This window comes from Miniopterus natalensis, chromosome 18 (genome assembly GCF_054644295.1).
Source record: "Miniopterus natalensis isolate mMinNat1 chromosome 18, mMinNat1.hap1, whole genome shotgun sequence".
In the NCBI taxonomy this organism is placed as follows: domain Eukaryota; kingdom Metazoa; phylum Chordata; class Mammalia; order Chiroptera; family Miniopteridae; genus Miniopterus; species Miniopterus natalensis.
The window spans coordinates 14107307-14121954 of NC_142098.1; the positions used below are offsets into that span (position 1 = coordinate 14107307).

Below are 14648 nucleotides of genomic sequence, written 5' to 3' on the forward strand. Positions count from 1 at the left end.
TGTCATTTCAGTCTCTACAGAAAGAGGTTGAGAAGGCAGTAAGCAGAGAAGACAGATTAGAACACAGTGCAAGGTGATCAGAAAACTCACTCTCCTTGGTAGTGGCTGGTGGTGGTAGTGATGGTAGTGGTGGCTGGTGGTAGGTAGTGGTGGTGGTGGTAGTGACGGTGGTGACAGTGATAGATGACAGCGATGGTGGTGATAGTGATGATGGTGGGTGGTGGCAGTCGTTGGTGGTAGTGGTGGTGGTGGTAGTGGTGGGTGAGGGGTGGTGGTGGTAGTGATGGTAGTTGGTGGTAGTGGTGGGGGAGGTTGGTGGTAGTGGTGGTGGTAGTGATGGTGGTGGTAGTGATGATGGTGATTGGCAGTAGCAGTGATGGTGATGGTAGTTGGTGGTTGATGGTGGTGGTGGTGGCAGTGATGGTGGTGATTGTTGGTGGTAGTAGCGATGGTGGTGGTAGTGATGGTGGTGGTAGTGATGGTGGTGGTAGTGATGGTGGTAATAAGAGTGATGATAATGTTCTAGAGAACTGGAACTAGTCTGGAGCTTCAGGAGTCATGAGAGTTGGGTTCTAGGTCCACCCCTGACCTCACCTCCCTTCATAATCCTGGAAAAGCTACTGTCTGCTGTCGCCACATGTAAAAGGAGAATAACACTCACCTAGTTCCTGAATTTGTCTCATTTCCTCTACAGAATACTACCAAAGAGTTTATGACACAGCAGAAAGCATGTGCCCTGCTCCAGAAAGGGATGCCTGAGTCATTGTAGGCAGACAGATAGCTCCCTGTGATGTTTTGGAAAGAAAGACACAGTTTAGCTTCTGAAGGTAATTTTATATGATGGGAACCTCTGTATGTTACATTGAGGTTAAAGGGACCCCTCACTTGTTCTTCTTGGTTGTGTCTGATCTTTATTAGCAACTTAATGTTGACTAAAACTAAAAATGCACCAGCACCCTCTCAGGAACGGGTGCCTGTCCTTCCTTGGGTGTTGAAGGGCCTAGTAGGCAGAGAGGAGCCGCAGACATGGTGCTCCAAGAGGAATTTGAGGTTAACCAGCAGCAGCTGCCAATTATCCCAAAACAGACTGCTTTTGGAGCATTATTTCTTAGTCACATGAATAAATGTTGAGGTTTTTTGTTTTCTTAAACTCTCCAAAGAAACGAGATGAACAGAATGCAAAAGAATCTCGAAAATTGCATAAATCTCTATTTTAAAAATCTAAGTTTTTAAAAGCAAAAATATTTTAAGACTGTTTTAAGAATTCAATAATTACTTGGGGTGGTGAACACACGATACAATATACAAATGTGCATTATGGAATTGTACACCTGAAACTTATAATAATTTTATTAACCAATGTCACCCCAATAAATTCAATTTAAAAAACACAATTCAATAATTAACAATGTATAATGATGAAAACGTAACCGATTTTATCATTAGCCAAGCTGCCCTAACAAAGCACACAGTTAATAAATCATGTAAAGTTTCTCGATGTGGATTTTATGCCACATGGGTGGGCTGGTGTCTGCCTGAGGTCATGACCCTGGCATTGACAGACTAACCCCTAATCCATCAGCCTGAACAGGGAAGGTCATTTCAGGAAGTTGTAGTGCAGGATTCACCCAATAAATGTCTACAGGAAATGTGTCTGTCCTCTAATTGCAGTGGTGCCTCACCTTAGAATCACTGAACTCCAGTGCAGCCCATGCTTTCTGCGTGCCTCCTGTGCACTCAGGCAGGGTACGTCCTGCCTTAAAGAACTCAGAGTTAAGCCGTGTTAGGCACAGCATGGATGCTGAGGGACGCAGGCAACCCCACACCTCATCCTTACCAATTCAAGATCCTGGCATGGATGTCGCATATTGCCCCTCTAGGAAAACACAGGCACCATGAAGGCTTGCAGGGCCCTCAGCCTCAGCTTTTAAATGTTGGTTATGATCCTTCTTGGAATCCTGTCCCCATATTGTGGGGGCCCAAGTCACACGGGGAGCCTGCACAGAGTACTGAAGGACTCAGGCAGACAGCTCAGCTGAGCTCCCGCCATAGGCCAGCGTACTCCAGCCCCAGAAGCGAGCACCCAAACAGGGCAGCATGCTGAGCCTCCAGATGACCCTGGATGATCCCAGAGACACCACCTGCTGAGCCAAATAAACCCAGAGTCATGAAAGATAATATATGGTCATTGTCCTCAGCCCTAAGTTTTGGTTTCTTAATACAGCAAGAGGTAAGTGAAGCAAGAGTGATAATTAAGTGGTGGTGTAGGGAAGTGTCCTTGTGCTCACAAGTTCTATGGTAAAGTTTTTAGTGTCTGCAACTTACTATCAAATAGTTTAAAATACAACACACACACGTCCATACTTACTTATACAAATGTATGAATTTCTAGTTGTTTGTACTTTTATACAACTGAATCAGGATTCATTCACAGTTCGTTCTAATTCAAGCAGATTTAGAACTAAAACCCTCTGTATTGCAATGCCAATGTCAATTAACATCTGCAATTTTTGTGAACACGGTAACTTCTTGTTCAACCATCATTCTCACTTACATGACTATGTGAAGACAAACCACTTATTGGCTTTCACTAGCAACTCAAATGCTCAAAGCAATTGTCCCAAGTAGAGGTCACAAAGGCAGTACATATATGAAATGCGAAGTGCCCTGTCTATGTTTAACTGCACTTATTCCAGTTGTTCTTACTGGAAATATCTGAATTAACCCAAAAGAAAAGGATTCACAGCCTTGTTAATGTGACTGAAATGCTCAGCTTGCAAAGGACTGGAAACCAAGTTCACATGCCAGTTCTCTCCTAAGGAATGTTCTTAATTTGAATAGTATTACATGATGCTCTAATTAAAACAACACATTTCCTATGCCTTATGCAATCTAAACCCCCAAGAAAACAATTATCTTTAGAGAAGTAAGAGGGGGAAAAAATAAAGCATTTTCATTTCAGCTCACTTAAATGAGTTACAGGAAATGTCTGGTTTTGATATGAAGTCATGTGGCTGGGAGCTTCATGTCACCAGTGTGTGACCTTGGAGCACTCTTGCTTCCATTGTGGTGCCAAAGGCAGGCCTGTGTCCTATGTTGACTCCACAAAGCCCCCTGCAGAGCAGGGCACACCTCAGTTTCAAAACCGCCATCTCATCTCCCTCACCTGTCACACAGATGTAAACTTTAATACCTTATACTTGCATATTGTGATTTGTTTTGTAGAAGCCAGTTCAACACTGAGGATATTTTTAGAATAAATGTCCTTTCTTTTTGGCCACTTCTTTCCTCCACTACTTAAATTTAATATAATCTCTCCACTTCCATGTTTAATTCTATAATTGCAATGCAATCTCCTAAACTGAACCAGACTGTTTAGTTGTTTCTCCAAGTGCTTAGATACTTCTGAAAAATTATTTTGAGTTGGCCAAGTGTTCAATCACATCAAATTAATCAGAACCAAAGCATGTACCTCTTGCTAACTAAATATCCAAATATTCGCTTTAAGAACTTAGAAATTTTTTACCCAAAATTCATCACTTAAATTGAAAAACTGTTATAACAAGCTTGCAGTCAACTGTTTGAGCTGCATGTGATTTTGAAGGGGCTGATGCTTGCTGTGATTAATTACATGTGAGCTTTTGACCCATCGTCTTTGCTCTCATGGTTTAAAAGTATCACCCATCAGCTTCCCCTCACCTTCCTAAGGGTTTGCCCCCTAAGCCCACAGTTGGCTTTTGCCAGCACCTGGGGACACTGCTAATTGGGGTCAAATTTAGATAATAGCTTTGAAATTATTTAATTAAAGGACATAGTCCTAGCCAAGTAAATAGAAAGCATATTCTCACCCAACATGTTAGTGCATTACTGCAAAGCGCATAAGACACAGCAGCAAGTACGTGAAGCACTGCAAAATCAGGTCACTGGTGCTATAAAGGCTCTGAATTGAGAAGAAATCCTCTGTGGACGTAACCTAGTTGTGAGAGTGTTTTAGTGATACCTGGGGAAAAGGTGGGGGGGTTTGGGATGGGCTGGAATGCACTATTATTGCCCTATTTAGAACATCAGGGCATAAAGCCCCCACGCACTAAAGTCTTGTTGTCCAGTGCATTTCCGGAAGGGATCTGAAGAGTGAGGGTGCCTCACTAGGGCCAAAACTCTGACTCACCCACGGGGGCTCATCTCTGAGCTCTAACAAGGATTCACAGAACAGAGATGCGCACTATACTTTGTTTCACCAGACCTCAAAACTCGAAGGCTTCCCTATAAAGAGAAGGCTTTACCTGTCCCACAGGCGAGGTGGGACAAGTACAGAGCATGACTTGAGTAACTCCAGGCTCTGCATGTTCTCCCCACCCTTCCTCTAAGGGGAATCCTGTTATTTCCCCTTCCTCACCTGAAAAAGCTCCTCCAGCAAACCACAGGGTGTGAGAGCACCAGGCCAATCAAGCACCTTCCTGAGCTATGGGCGCCAGGTCTGAGTGCTGATCTGTTATACTCTGTGAGGACTGTTTGTAGCAGGCCCCACTTTTGAGGCTCAAATCCAAATCTTAAAAGTTAAAAGGGGTTTCAGAGATCCTCTTGGTTTTCCCAGGGAGAGTTGGACTTTGAAGTAACACTGTCTATGTGCACCAAGCACTTTGCTTGGGCTCCTACCCTCCAGGCTGATGAAGGCAGGAAGCACACACAGCTGTCAGCCCAAGCCACAGGCCTCAGCTTCCTTAACCATTCACTCACAGGAAAGGCACTCGTTTCAGAAAGCGAGTTTTTCCTCTCTCCTCCTTAAGAATCGCATCTTTTTGCTTGAATCTTTACTTTACCCTAAAGAATAGCTAGTGTCATGAGAAGCAGAACCATCAGGCAGGCCCAGGACAGGGGGTAATAGGAATTCTGTACAGCAAAATGCACACCATGATGTGACTTTATAGGCTATGACCAAAGAAGTTCTAGTGAAAGGACAATAACACTGTTACATGAACACAAGGTACAATTCATCAGAATTTAAGGATTGCTCCCCAAACATATTTTTAACCTCATCACTCTTCATCAATGCTCAAAACTGGGCCAGATTCTATTCATTTAAAAGTTTGGGTGTTTTTAAAACATCCCCATAACTTTACAAGTATCTTCTATGAACAAAGGAGCAAGGCCGAGAAGACATGGTGACCAAAGTCAGTCAAACTGAATTCTGTGCCTTAACCTTCCAAGCAACGTGAATGCTCTGAGGACTGTTCTAGTCACGTTTGACCAAATTCAGTTTCCTGGTTCAGGGAAAGAAACACATTCACCGAAACACATGAAGAGGCTGCCATGACCAAGATGTTCATTCTACCTAATGGGAGTTTGATAAGAAGTGGGATTGGCAGTTTTCTCCCAGGAATTAAAACAAGCATCCTCGGCCTTTTCCAACCCCAGCATCCTGCGCTGTTACACGTCAGCCAGCTCCAAACCTTGGCAACGTTGTGAACCATAATCTGGGATTTTCAATAACACAAACATAATGCCTCATGCCATCCAAGATTCCACTTGCTAACTGTTCCCTAAGATTACTAAAACATGTTTATATTATGTTTGGCATTTCTTTAACAAATCATTTTAATTCATTTTAAAAAGCTAAGTTCTAATCTAAATTGCTTCACTGTCATGAGGCTCAGATGATCTACCTTCTTTGAGAGGTTCATTCATAATTTTAACAAGGAAGGGAACATTTCCCAATTAATACTTTAAGTATATATTTTCTAAATAATGTCTCTAAAATCATACACACACACTGAAACTAAAACGATGTTCTCTGCCAGAATCTACATGTAGAATTACGAAGGGTCACAGGTCAGTGACATCACTCAAGAACAAAACAGATCTTACTTTTTTAAGTGTGTAAAGTAAAAACTTCTCTCTTCAGAGCCTATTCATCACTCTCACGTCCTGCCTGCACGGTCAGTTTCTGGGGGTTTGGACAAATGAAGCTGCTCTCCCAGAGAGGTGGCCATGTGTACAACAAGCGTCTATCAGGAGCCAACCAGATGCCAGGCTGAGCCCTGGTCAGCCTTCTGTTCTCAGGGAAGGGACACCTTCCTAAAGCAGGTCCCTTTTCAGTGTCAAAGAAACTGAAGCAGAAAGAAGTCTCTGCCCCAAGAAGACACACTGATTGAGTGGAAGCACGAAGGAGAGACTTGGGCCACAGTTATGACCCCCCCACCCACCTGGCTCTCTACCAAACAATATCCCACCTCAAAGCAGGGCCTCCTCCTCTGTGGCCAAAACAAGGGTCTCAGGAGGTAGCACCATGGGAGTATACGGGTGTGGTCAGGGGGACGAGAGCCCTGAATGGATGCTTCAACTCTCACCCCTCACCCCATCATAGAGCCTACCAGGGGCAGGCAGGGGCTCCAACTCCAACTTTCTCTGACAGAGAGTAAGTAGGAGATTTAGGTGCATTAGGTCCAACATGGCAGCAGGGCACCATGGAGAAAGGCCTCTGTTTCTGGCAGAAGCTGGCTCAACATCCCAGGCTGCTCCCAGCAGGACCTCCTGGCACAGAGCTGCTGCAGCTGACCCTCTAGGACAGGGCTCCTTCTCTCCCTAACCTTCCCTACAAGGGTGATGTGAAGACACACAGTAAATGACTAATTTAAAAATAATCACTGAGCCCGGCCAGGCGTGGCTCAGCAGTTGAGTGTTGACCCAGGATCCAGGCAATGGGGGTTCGATTCCCGGTCAGGGCACATGCCCGGATGGCGGGCTCAATCTCCAGTCGGGGGCGTGCAGGAGGCAGCCGATCCATGACTCTCTCATCATGGATGTTCTATCTCTCTATCCCTCTCCTTTCCTCTCTATGAAATCAATAAAGATATATATTTTTAAAAACAATAAAAAATAATAATAATAAAAATACTCACTGACTAAAAAAAGGAGACAGTAGCAAGTAACAGTATAAGAAGTCACCTACACTCCTCCAACAGTATACCTATGGTCAGACTGGGGACAAGAGAAATCAGCGCAGTTTGAATTCTTTTAATAATGTGACTTTTAACAACAATGTCATCTGGAACAAAGCCACAAATGCCTGTGAATATCTGAAAGACCAGCCTCAGGCCCATGCATCTTTCTCCAAGGTCCCATAACCAAAATTAGTGACAGAATCTTAATTTCAACCCTAACAAATTTGGCCATTTGGCTTCCCCACAAAACAAGAGATTAGACGAAGGATAAGGAATGATCACTATAAGAAGATGTGCAGTCTACGGCCATACCACCCTGAACACACCCGATCTCGTCTGATCTCGCAAGAAGATGTGCATCACCAAAAATGGAGGGAAGAGAACAGGAAACAGCTGAACACACCAAAAGGCCCAGTGCTGCCTCAAACCTGCTCATAGCCACAGCCATCCCTTGAAATGTAGCTTCCAATTAAACCTCCCATTCTCCATGGTCTGCAAGCTAGTCATCTTTCCAGATCCTTCCTCCCCACGCTGAGGAAGCACTAGAACACTGCTGCCCTAAGCCCCCATGTCTATAACATACCAGGTGCTCACACGCTGTCATCTGACCCATAGCGGACTTGCCACATGCCACACCCCTACATGGGACAGGACCAAGATCTCTTGATATTTAATTTAAAGAAAATATATAACTCAAAAAAGGATGGTTCACTGTCAGAAACATGTTACACGGTTATGTAAATGTAGTATAATAAACTCCACACAATGTAAAGACATCAGATCTCTCTCCCGGAAATAAAGTTCACTGCGGACTTGACCCAGCAGCAGCAGCAGCAGCAGCAGTGGTCAGACAGCACACATTTCCCTCCTGTCTCCTGCCAGGTAACCAAGGAAGAGGTGCTTTCACAGAAGCTCTGCGCTGACTTAGAAAACACTCTGCCAACACAAGCAAGACCAGCAACACACATCTTAGAAGGAGAAATGAGGAAGCCTGTGATATACATGACTGTATCACAGGAACAGAAGTGGGAAGGGGCTCGACAGCCCCAGCATCTGGAAGAAAGTATTCCTGGTCACCAGCACCTGAGGGATGTTTAACTGCTCTGAAAGGATTTTGAGTGTTGGTGCTTAATCAGACTTAAATAGCATTTAACACCCACCGAGTAAGAATTCCGCATGAAGCTGATGAGACAGTCAGTGAATCTATGAACTAAAAAGACATGTAATTTTGTGATAGTCATTTTTATGTAATTTTTAAATTATGTCACTAATACATAAATTTCTTTGTGAGCTTCTATAATTCAGGAGCATTTTCTGTTCCCCAGAGTTGAGGCAGCTATTCAACACCTTTTGCCCCACAAAACTGGAGTGAGCCTGGTGTTAGTTTTCAGTAAATCAAACACCAACACTTATACCGGGACTGGAAACTGGGAGTAGCTGCCTGGAGCGGTAAGGAGGGAAGATTCTAAGGCCAAGTCTGGCTAAAGGGGAAAGAGCCCTAGATGCCTAGGGCCTATCCCCTTGTGGGCGTGAGAGAGACTAGAGAGAAGGGAAAGAAAAGGGGAAAGAAAAGAGACAGAGACGGAGGTGGTGTGGGGAGAGGGGAGAGATGGGACAACAGGTGATCCTGCCTCCTGCACTGCTATGTATCTTAGTCAGCCCTACCAGTGATATTGGGTTGAGTGGGGTGTTCTGTGTCTTGCAAAACACTATTCTGTTTCACAAGTACTTGGTCAATTTAGAAAACAAAGCTGTTATGAGCAGGATAACTTAACAGATAACTTACTCAACAGGAACAAGAACTGGATAGATGATAAAATAACAAAAAACTATTTCCACAATGAAAAACAAGAAAGGATTAGCTAAACAGATGTTTAACAGAAAAGGGCAGCTTCTTATGAACACATAACTGTTTATTTAAATCAGGAAGCAGAGTTTCCTTTAAAAAAGAAAAAGGCGCTGGGTTCCAAAATCCCCTTAGCCACCATCAGCATCAGTCCGTCCTTTACTTACGTTCTGTCTTTAACTGGAGGTCACAAAAATGTGACCAACAATGAGAATCAGGTGAAGGTGGGAAGGCAGCATGGGATTTTATAGGCAGAATTCAGATGACTAATTATTATTTGTATGACACAGAAAGAGATCAGTGCAGTAGTTCTATTTATTTTGTAGTGAGGTTACTAAGAGAAACAGTTAGTGGGAACCTGGAGAAAGACATGCTTGAACAGATATAAATCGGTGGTAAATCCCGACTGCTCGTATAAACAGCCCGATGAGCCATGGACACAAACTCTGGCGAAGCAGCAGCACTTGGTGAATGTGCAGAATGGGAGAGCACAGAAAACACTCCTGTTTGGAGAAGTTTCAGAAGATGACTATTCCGATGTGAACTGTAGGAGTCCATCCTGAGTTGACAACTATGGATGAAGCTTATGTGCCTGCTATACCTGTCCACAAAAGTTGGGTTCTCTGCCTTCAAGACTTATGTGTAATTGTGTTGCCTGATTATAAACAGTGACATGATAGCAACATAATATAAAAACCTGATTATATTTCAAAATCCCTGGTGGTATTCTGCTCAGGAATATAGGCAGAAACAACGGGAAAATCAGAAGCAACAGACTTATTTTTCTCATCAACTGAAGTCCAGCAACATTTTAATTAGGATCAAATCTCACTCTCAGTATGAATACAAACCCACTAAATTGTCAAAAACAAAGAGATAAATTTCTGATAGTTTATCCCCTACCCCAGCCCGACATCTCGTCTCTTCAAAAGAAACATCAAATTGAAGCTGCTGAGAACTGACTTCTACTGGGCCTGGATCACAACTTTATCACCAAGACAGCTCAGAGAAACAACTGTGAATTTTTTTTTAATTTGCAATTCTTTAGCTTTTGGGCTCTTTTCCATGGCAGCAAAGTTATATTTATATATTAATACTGCTTCAGGACACTGATTAAAACCTCATGTGTATGTTCAAGAAGAAACTTTCAAACCAAGAAACTCCAGTTTAAACAAATGCTTTAAGGTCTGCTGCAATTCTCCCGAGGCGCTCTGAGGGTTCAAGAGAAAAATCCAAGGGGTGTAACTACTCTTTCACTTCCTAGTCCAGCAACACATGTTCTCCACGATCTACTCCCAGCAGAAATCAGGCCCTCACCGATGATGACGGGAAAACAGGTGTTTCAAAGGGGAGTTTGCACTTGGTTTTGAAAATAACAAGCATTATCTTGACAGTAAACAAGCTCTGTGTTTATGGTTCATAAGTTTTATAAAAAAGGAAGATCATCCAGGCTCTTTGTCATAATTACAAACATCACTTTAATAGAAACTCTTCAAAAGGACATGAAGATTTTAACCCTTGAATTTACCAGCAATTTCACTAGATCTTAGAAAGCAAAGCACTCCCTAGAAACCCTCACAGTTGGCACTCTTCACTTTGTAAGGAAAAGTCATATCAAGTGTGTTACTTTTTGTCGAGACTAGAAAAAAGGCAATAGCTGGAGTTTGACAGCAATACCCATGAACAAAATCTACCTTGTTCTGATATATAGCTACTATACAAACACAGTGATCAACAACATGTCAATTCATAGAAAATGGGGATAAACTGATGGGAGTTTTCATCTGTAAGACAAAGAGCTACCTGAAACCCCAGAGAAGCAGATGTAGCCCAGAGCCCCGCAGTGTATATGTCCCACTTCCTTCAGCATGTCCTTAGCCACCAAGAGTAAAGCCAGTATTTCCCTGGGGCTAATGCAACGACTCCCTCTGGTTCCCCTTCCTCACTCCCTCCCTGTGGCAATGCAGGGTCTGACCATCCACCACAGAAAGCAGCACGAAGTGAAGGCAGGCGAGCACTTACCTGCCCATCCTGTCCCACATGGTGTATCTGTAGATTGCCCTGTAAAATGGATGAAAAAAGAGCAATCAAGAACAAAACTAATTTCAAGACCTAGTGGCAGGAACTTCCCGATGCCATTGGTGAATACCAGCAAAACCAGTTACAACAATTCTATAAAAACTCAACCCTCATAGCAATAAAAACCCAAAGCAAAATATTTAAGCTGAGTTTACAGGTTACTATTTTTTCTTATAAAAACAAACCCACTGTATCCCTCTGACCGCAAATGCAACTGTAATTTTTTTCTAACTTTTATTTTGAGATAATTTTAGACTCACAAAAAGAATCAAAAGTGGTATAGACAGAGGTCCTATACCCATCACTCAGCTTTCCCCAGGGGGACACCTTACATGATAATAGTGCATTATCACAAGCAAGAAATTGGCAGAACACAATGCAATTAACCAGATCACAGGCGTACTGGGATCTCACCAGTTGGAAATTCATTTTCACATATTTAAAAAAATAACAATTGCTTTAAGTTTGGTATGTTCTGTTAAATGTCCCTTTGCAGACATCCTCATTTTGACAAAATAATTAATTTTTAAGTGAACAAGGTAAAACTTGATTGTGATAAGAAGACAACTGCATATTATAACTTATTACAAAGTAATCATTAGTACTATCAGCAATTTCTTCTAATTCATTGCATGCAATTCCTAATGGAATAAAAAAAATATTGGATTATTTACACAAGAGGGATTCAGTTATGAAAACTGAAGAGGGGGAGAATTGATTTAAAAAATTAAAATTAAGGAACATTCTAATGATTTCTTTAGCAAAAACAATGTAAAAAACAAATGTATGTTGATTCATTCCTTTTATTATTATATCAATTTTCCTTCTTTCCCAATGACTACCAGCAAATCAAGCATCGTGACTGAGTGTACGTGCCTTCTAGGCTGATACCTCTCAGTTGGCCTCCACTTGTCAGTGCCTTTAAAAATGAAGTCGCCCTGTCCCTCAAAGGGACACCCTGCTTAGTCTGTGGGTTTCCTTACAACCTGCATTAGGGTGAGCTAGCAGATTCCTCTCCCATTGCCATCCAGCTCCTTAACTCTGACGGTCAGGCCTTCCAGAACCATCTTCAAGTTCACTGTCTGCTGCTCTCCTTCCCCTGCCCGAAGCTTTAGCTACGCCAGTGTGCTTTCTCCCATTCGCTCATTTGGCCACATGAAGATTAGTGAACTAATCATTCCTATGAATGAATCAACCCCCTCTGACCAGGTATTAACTGTTCCTCTCACAGGAATTCACTCAGCCAGGTATCCCCGTTCTCCCCTCAGAACCTATGCTATCTCCTCCCTTTGCATGCTGGGCCCACTGACAACCTTCAGGGTCTGAATGAAAGAACTTCCCTTATAAAGCATCCCAGAGCCCCTCTCTCACGAGCCCCCCATTCTCTGCACCAGTGAATGCACGTCGCTTCTAGCCCTCCTAGCACAATCACCTCCGTATACTGTCGGGAGCCTCTAACTCACATTTTTACAGCAGCAACAGCCAGCACAGCAAGGTGCGCAAAAGGAGAGCTCAGCAAAGGACTCATACTCGAGACAGTAAGCAAATTACTGCCACTGCCACTGCCTCCTCAGCCCCCTAGGTTCTAGGAACTGAAAAGTCAAAAGGGCTCTCATGTCATATCTACTTAAGGAAAGCAGCCTAGGTTGCTGCTAGAATACAGAGAAATGTCCACAACGCACCTCTGAAACGCTATCAGGCACCACTAAACTAGTCAAACGCTTCCCTCGAGAGGTCCTCCTAAAAGGCTCTTTGACAAGTCAGGACTTTCACAGTTACTGCTGATTCTGTACCTGCTTTCCAGGTTGGTGTGTGAGGAACCCTGACACCATGTAAGAACACACCACAGTGCAGGTGTGTTCTATCTGGTACTATCTTCCCGGCCTAGAAACAAGTATGTTCTTCAACACCCAGCCCACACTGCAGGGGGCACGCCGTTCCCTATCACGCTGGGTTAGCAGAGGGCATGTGCACTGCTCGGCAGCCATGGGACAAAGTCAGAGGAAGCCAAGTACACTGAGTCTGCTGACGCTATCCTGTGCTGTAGGAAACAACCAATGGTGTCCCCGCAACAGATAGCCACCAACCACTTATGCCCTGTACAAGGCAGGAAAGGCAAGATTCCCCAAGAGGAGCTCCAGAGAATATCAGCACCATGACTGTCTAGCCTCACCTTCCAACAACCCAGGGTCTACCTGACCTTCATGCACCGACCCCCATAGCAGCTGATACGCATATGCAAGAGCATTTCTGCAGCTGGTCCCTGCATTCTGTCCTTATCGTGAATTACAATTAATGAAAAGTAGAATGCCGAAGCACTGCCACCAGTGATAAGAAGCCTGGATCTCATGAACTTAAGGCAGCTGAGGGAATTCTAGAAGTGGCAGGAGTGAGGAGAACCATGAAAAGATGCACTGAAAACTTGCAGGACACACACATGCTATCTCACCAAACCAACCCACAATATGCACATTGATCCTCCAGAGACAGCCAAGGCCCATGGAGGTGAGGAGAACTTGTGAGGTCACAGTCACAGGAGCAGGGCCCCACCTCCTGCTTTTCCCACTCTGGCATGCTGGGGAGCTCCCTGGGCGGGAGAGCAGGGCCAGAGAGCAATGCTGGGGGCTAGGTCTGCATCTCATGTGGGAAGACGAGAAAAGCAGGGTGGGCTGGAGAAAAGGAGAGCTCAGAGGGCAGCTCTAGCCAGGAGCAAAAACCTGGATATAGCAAGTGTTGGCAAAGAAAACCAGATGGGGCTGCCCAGATAAACCATCAGTGTAGCAAGAGCAGGACAGGTAAGGCCAGGAGTCTGTGCCCAAGGAAACGAGAGACAGTTGGTCAATGCTGGGCATCGTGTTGTCTGGGGACTCCCAGTTGTCCACCTCATTTGACAAAGGTCAGAATGCAGAAAGCCCTCAGGCATACAGTGGGCCCTGGGAAGTGCTGTGGCCACAACTCACCTCACTGTCCTGCGTGATCTGTACCTGCTCCCCTTGAGGCACCTGAGCGATGTGAAGGTGACCCTGTGGGATCCGCAGCGAGAGAAGATAACAAGAAGCATCAGAAGAAAATCAAAACTAGAGGAAACAGAAAATGCTTTCCGAAATTTTTTTCTTGATTATCTGCTCACAATTCAAAAAAAGACAGCTAAACCCTGAATAGTGCAATATAATATGTGCATAGTATCAGCTACTAAATAGCCCCTTGAAATGAAAACTTTTGGTATGTAACACATACAAAACATTTTGCAGTAATTCTTAAAGCAATGGGGCCTAGGAAAATTCTGTTAAGTCTTTAAATTTGCTTAAACTAAACCAGCAAATTTCAGAAGGTGAAGGACATACAGAAAAAGGAAACAGAATTTTCCAGAAAATCAGAATAACTTTTTTTTAAAAATCACACTATTAACTCAGAGTGATCGGAGACCTCGTGGAACTACACGGCAGAGTCTCCCAGCGATCTGGGAGTGCAGGATGGCTACACAGCGGTGTGGGATTGCGGGGAGGGGAGATGTACATGTGCATCTACACCGAAAACAAGTCAGGCAATATTTTTTAAACCAAAGAAACACTTACATGACTATTTAAACAGCTGGAATAAACACAAATAAATCAAGCATCCAACTATACAATGCATTTATATCTGTAGCTACAGGCAAATAACTACTGTAGAAATTTCTATTGATTTCATTTTACTATGTCTATGTAAACCCTGTATCCAAGTTATCTATTCTGGAATTCTTTCACAAAACTTTCTAAGGTAAGAGCAGCTGGCTTCATAGC

General features: G+C 43.6%; 1 protein-coding gene across 1 annotated transcript in view; it reads right to left on the reverse strand.

Moving 5' to 3' along the window:
* The window catches only part of BANP (BTG3 associated nuclear protein), a 98468-nt gene that overhangs the window by 17738 nt on the left and 66082 nt on the right, over positions 1-14648 (reverse strand). Inside the window, exons 13-14 of the mRNA XM_087827210.1 lie at positions 13827-13889; positions 10810-10848 (exon numbers count right to left, since the gene is read on the reverse strand). Coding sequence (XP_087683336.1) covers positions 10810-10848; positions 13827-13889 — 102 coding nt within the window. The remainder of the gene's footprint in view (positions 1-10809; positions 10849-13826; positions 13890-14648) is intronic.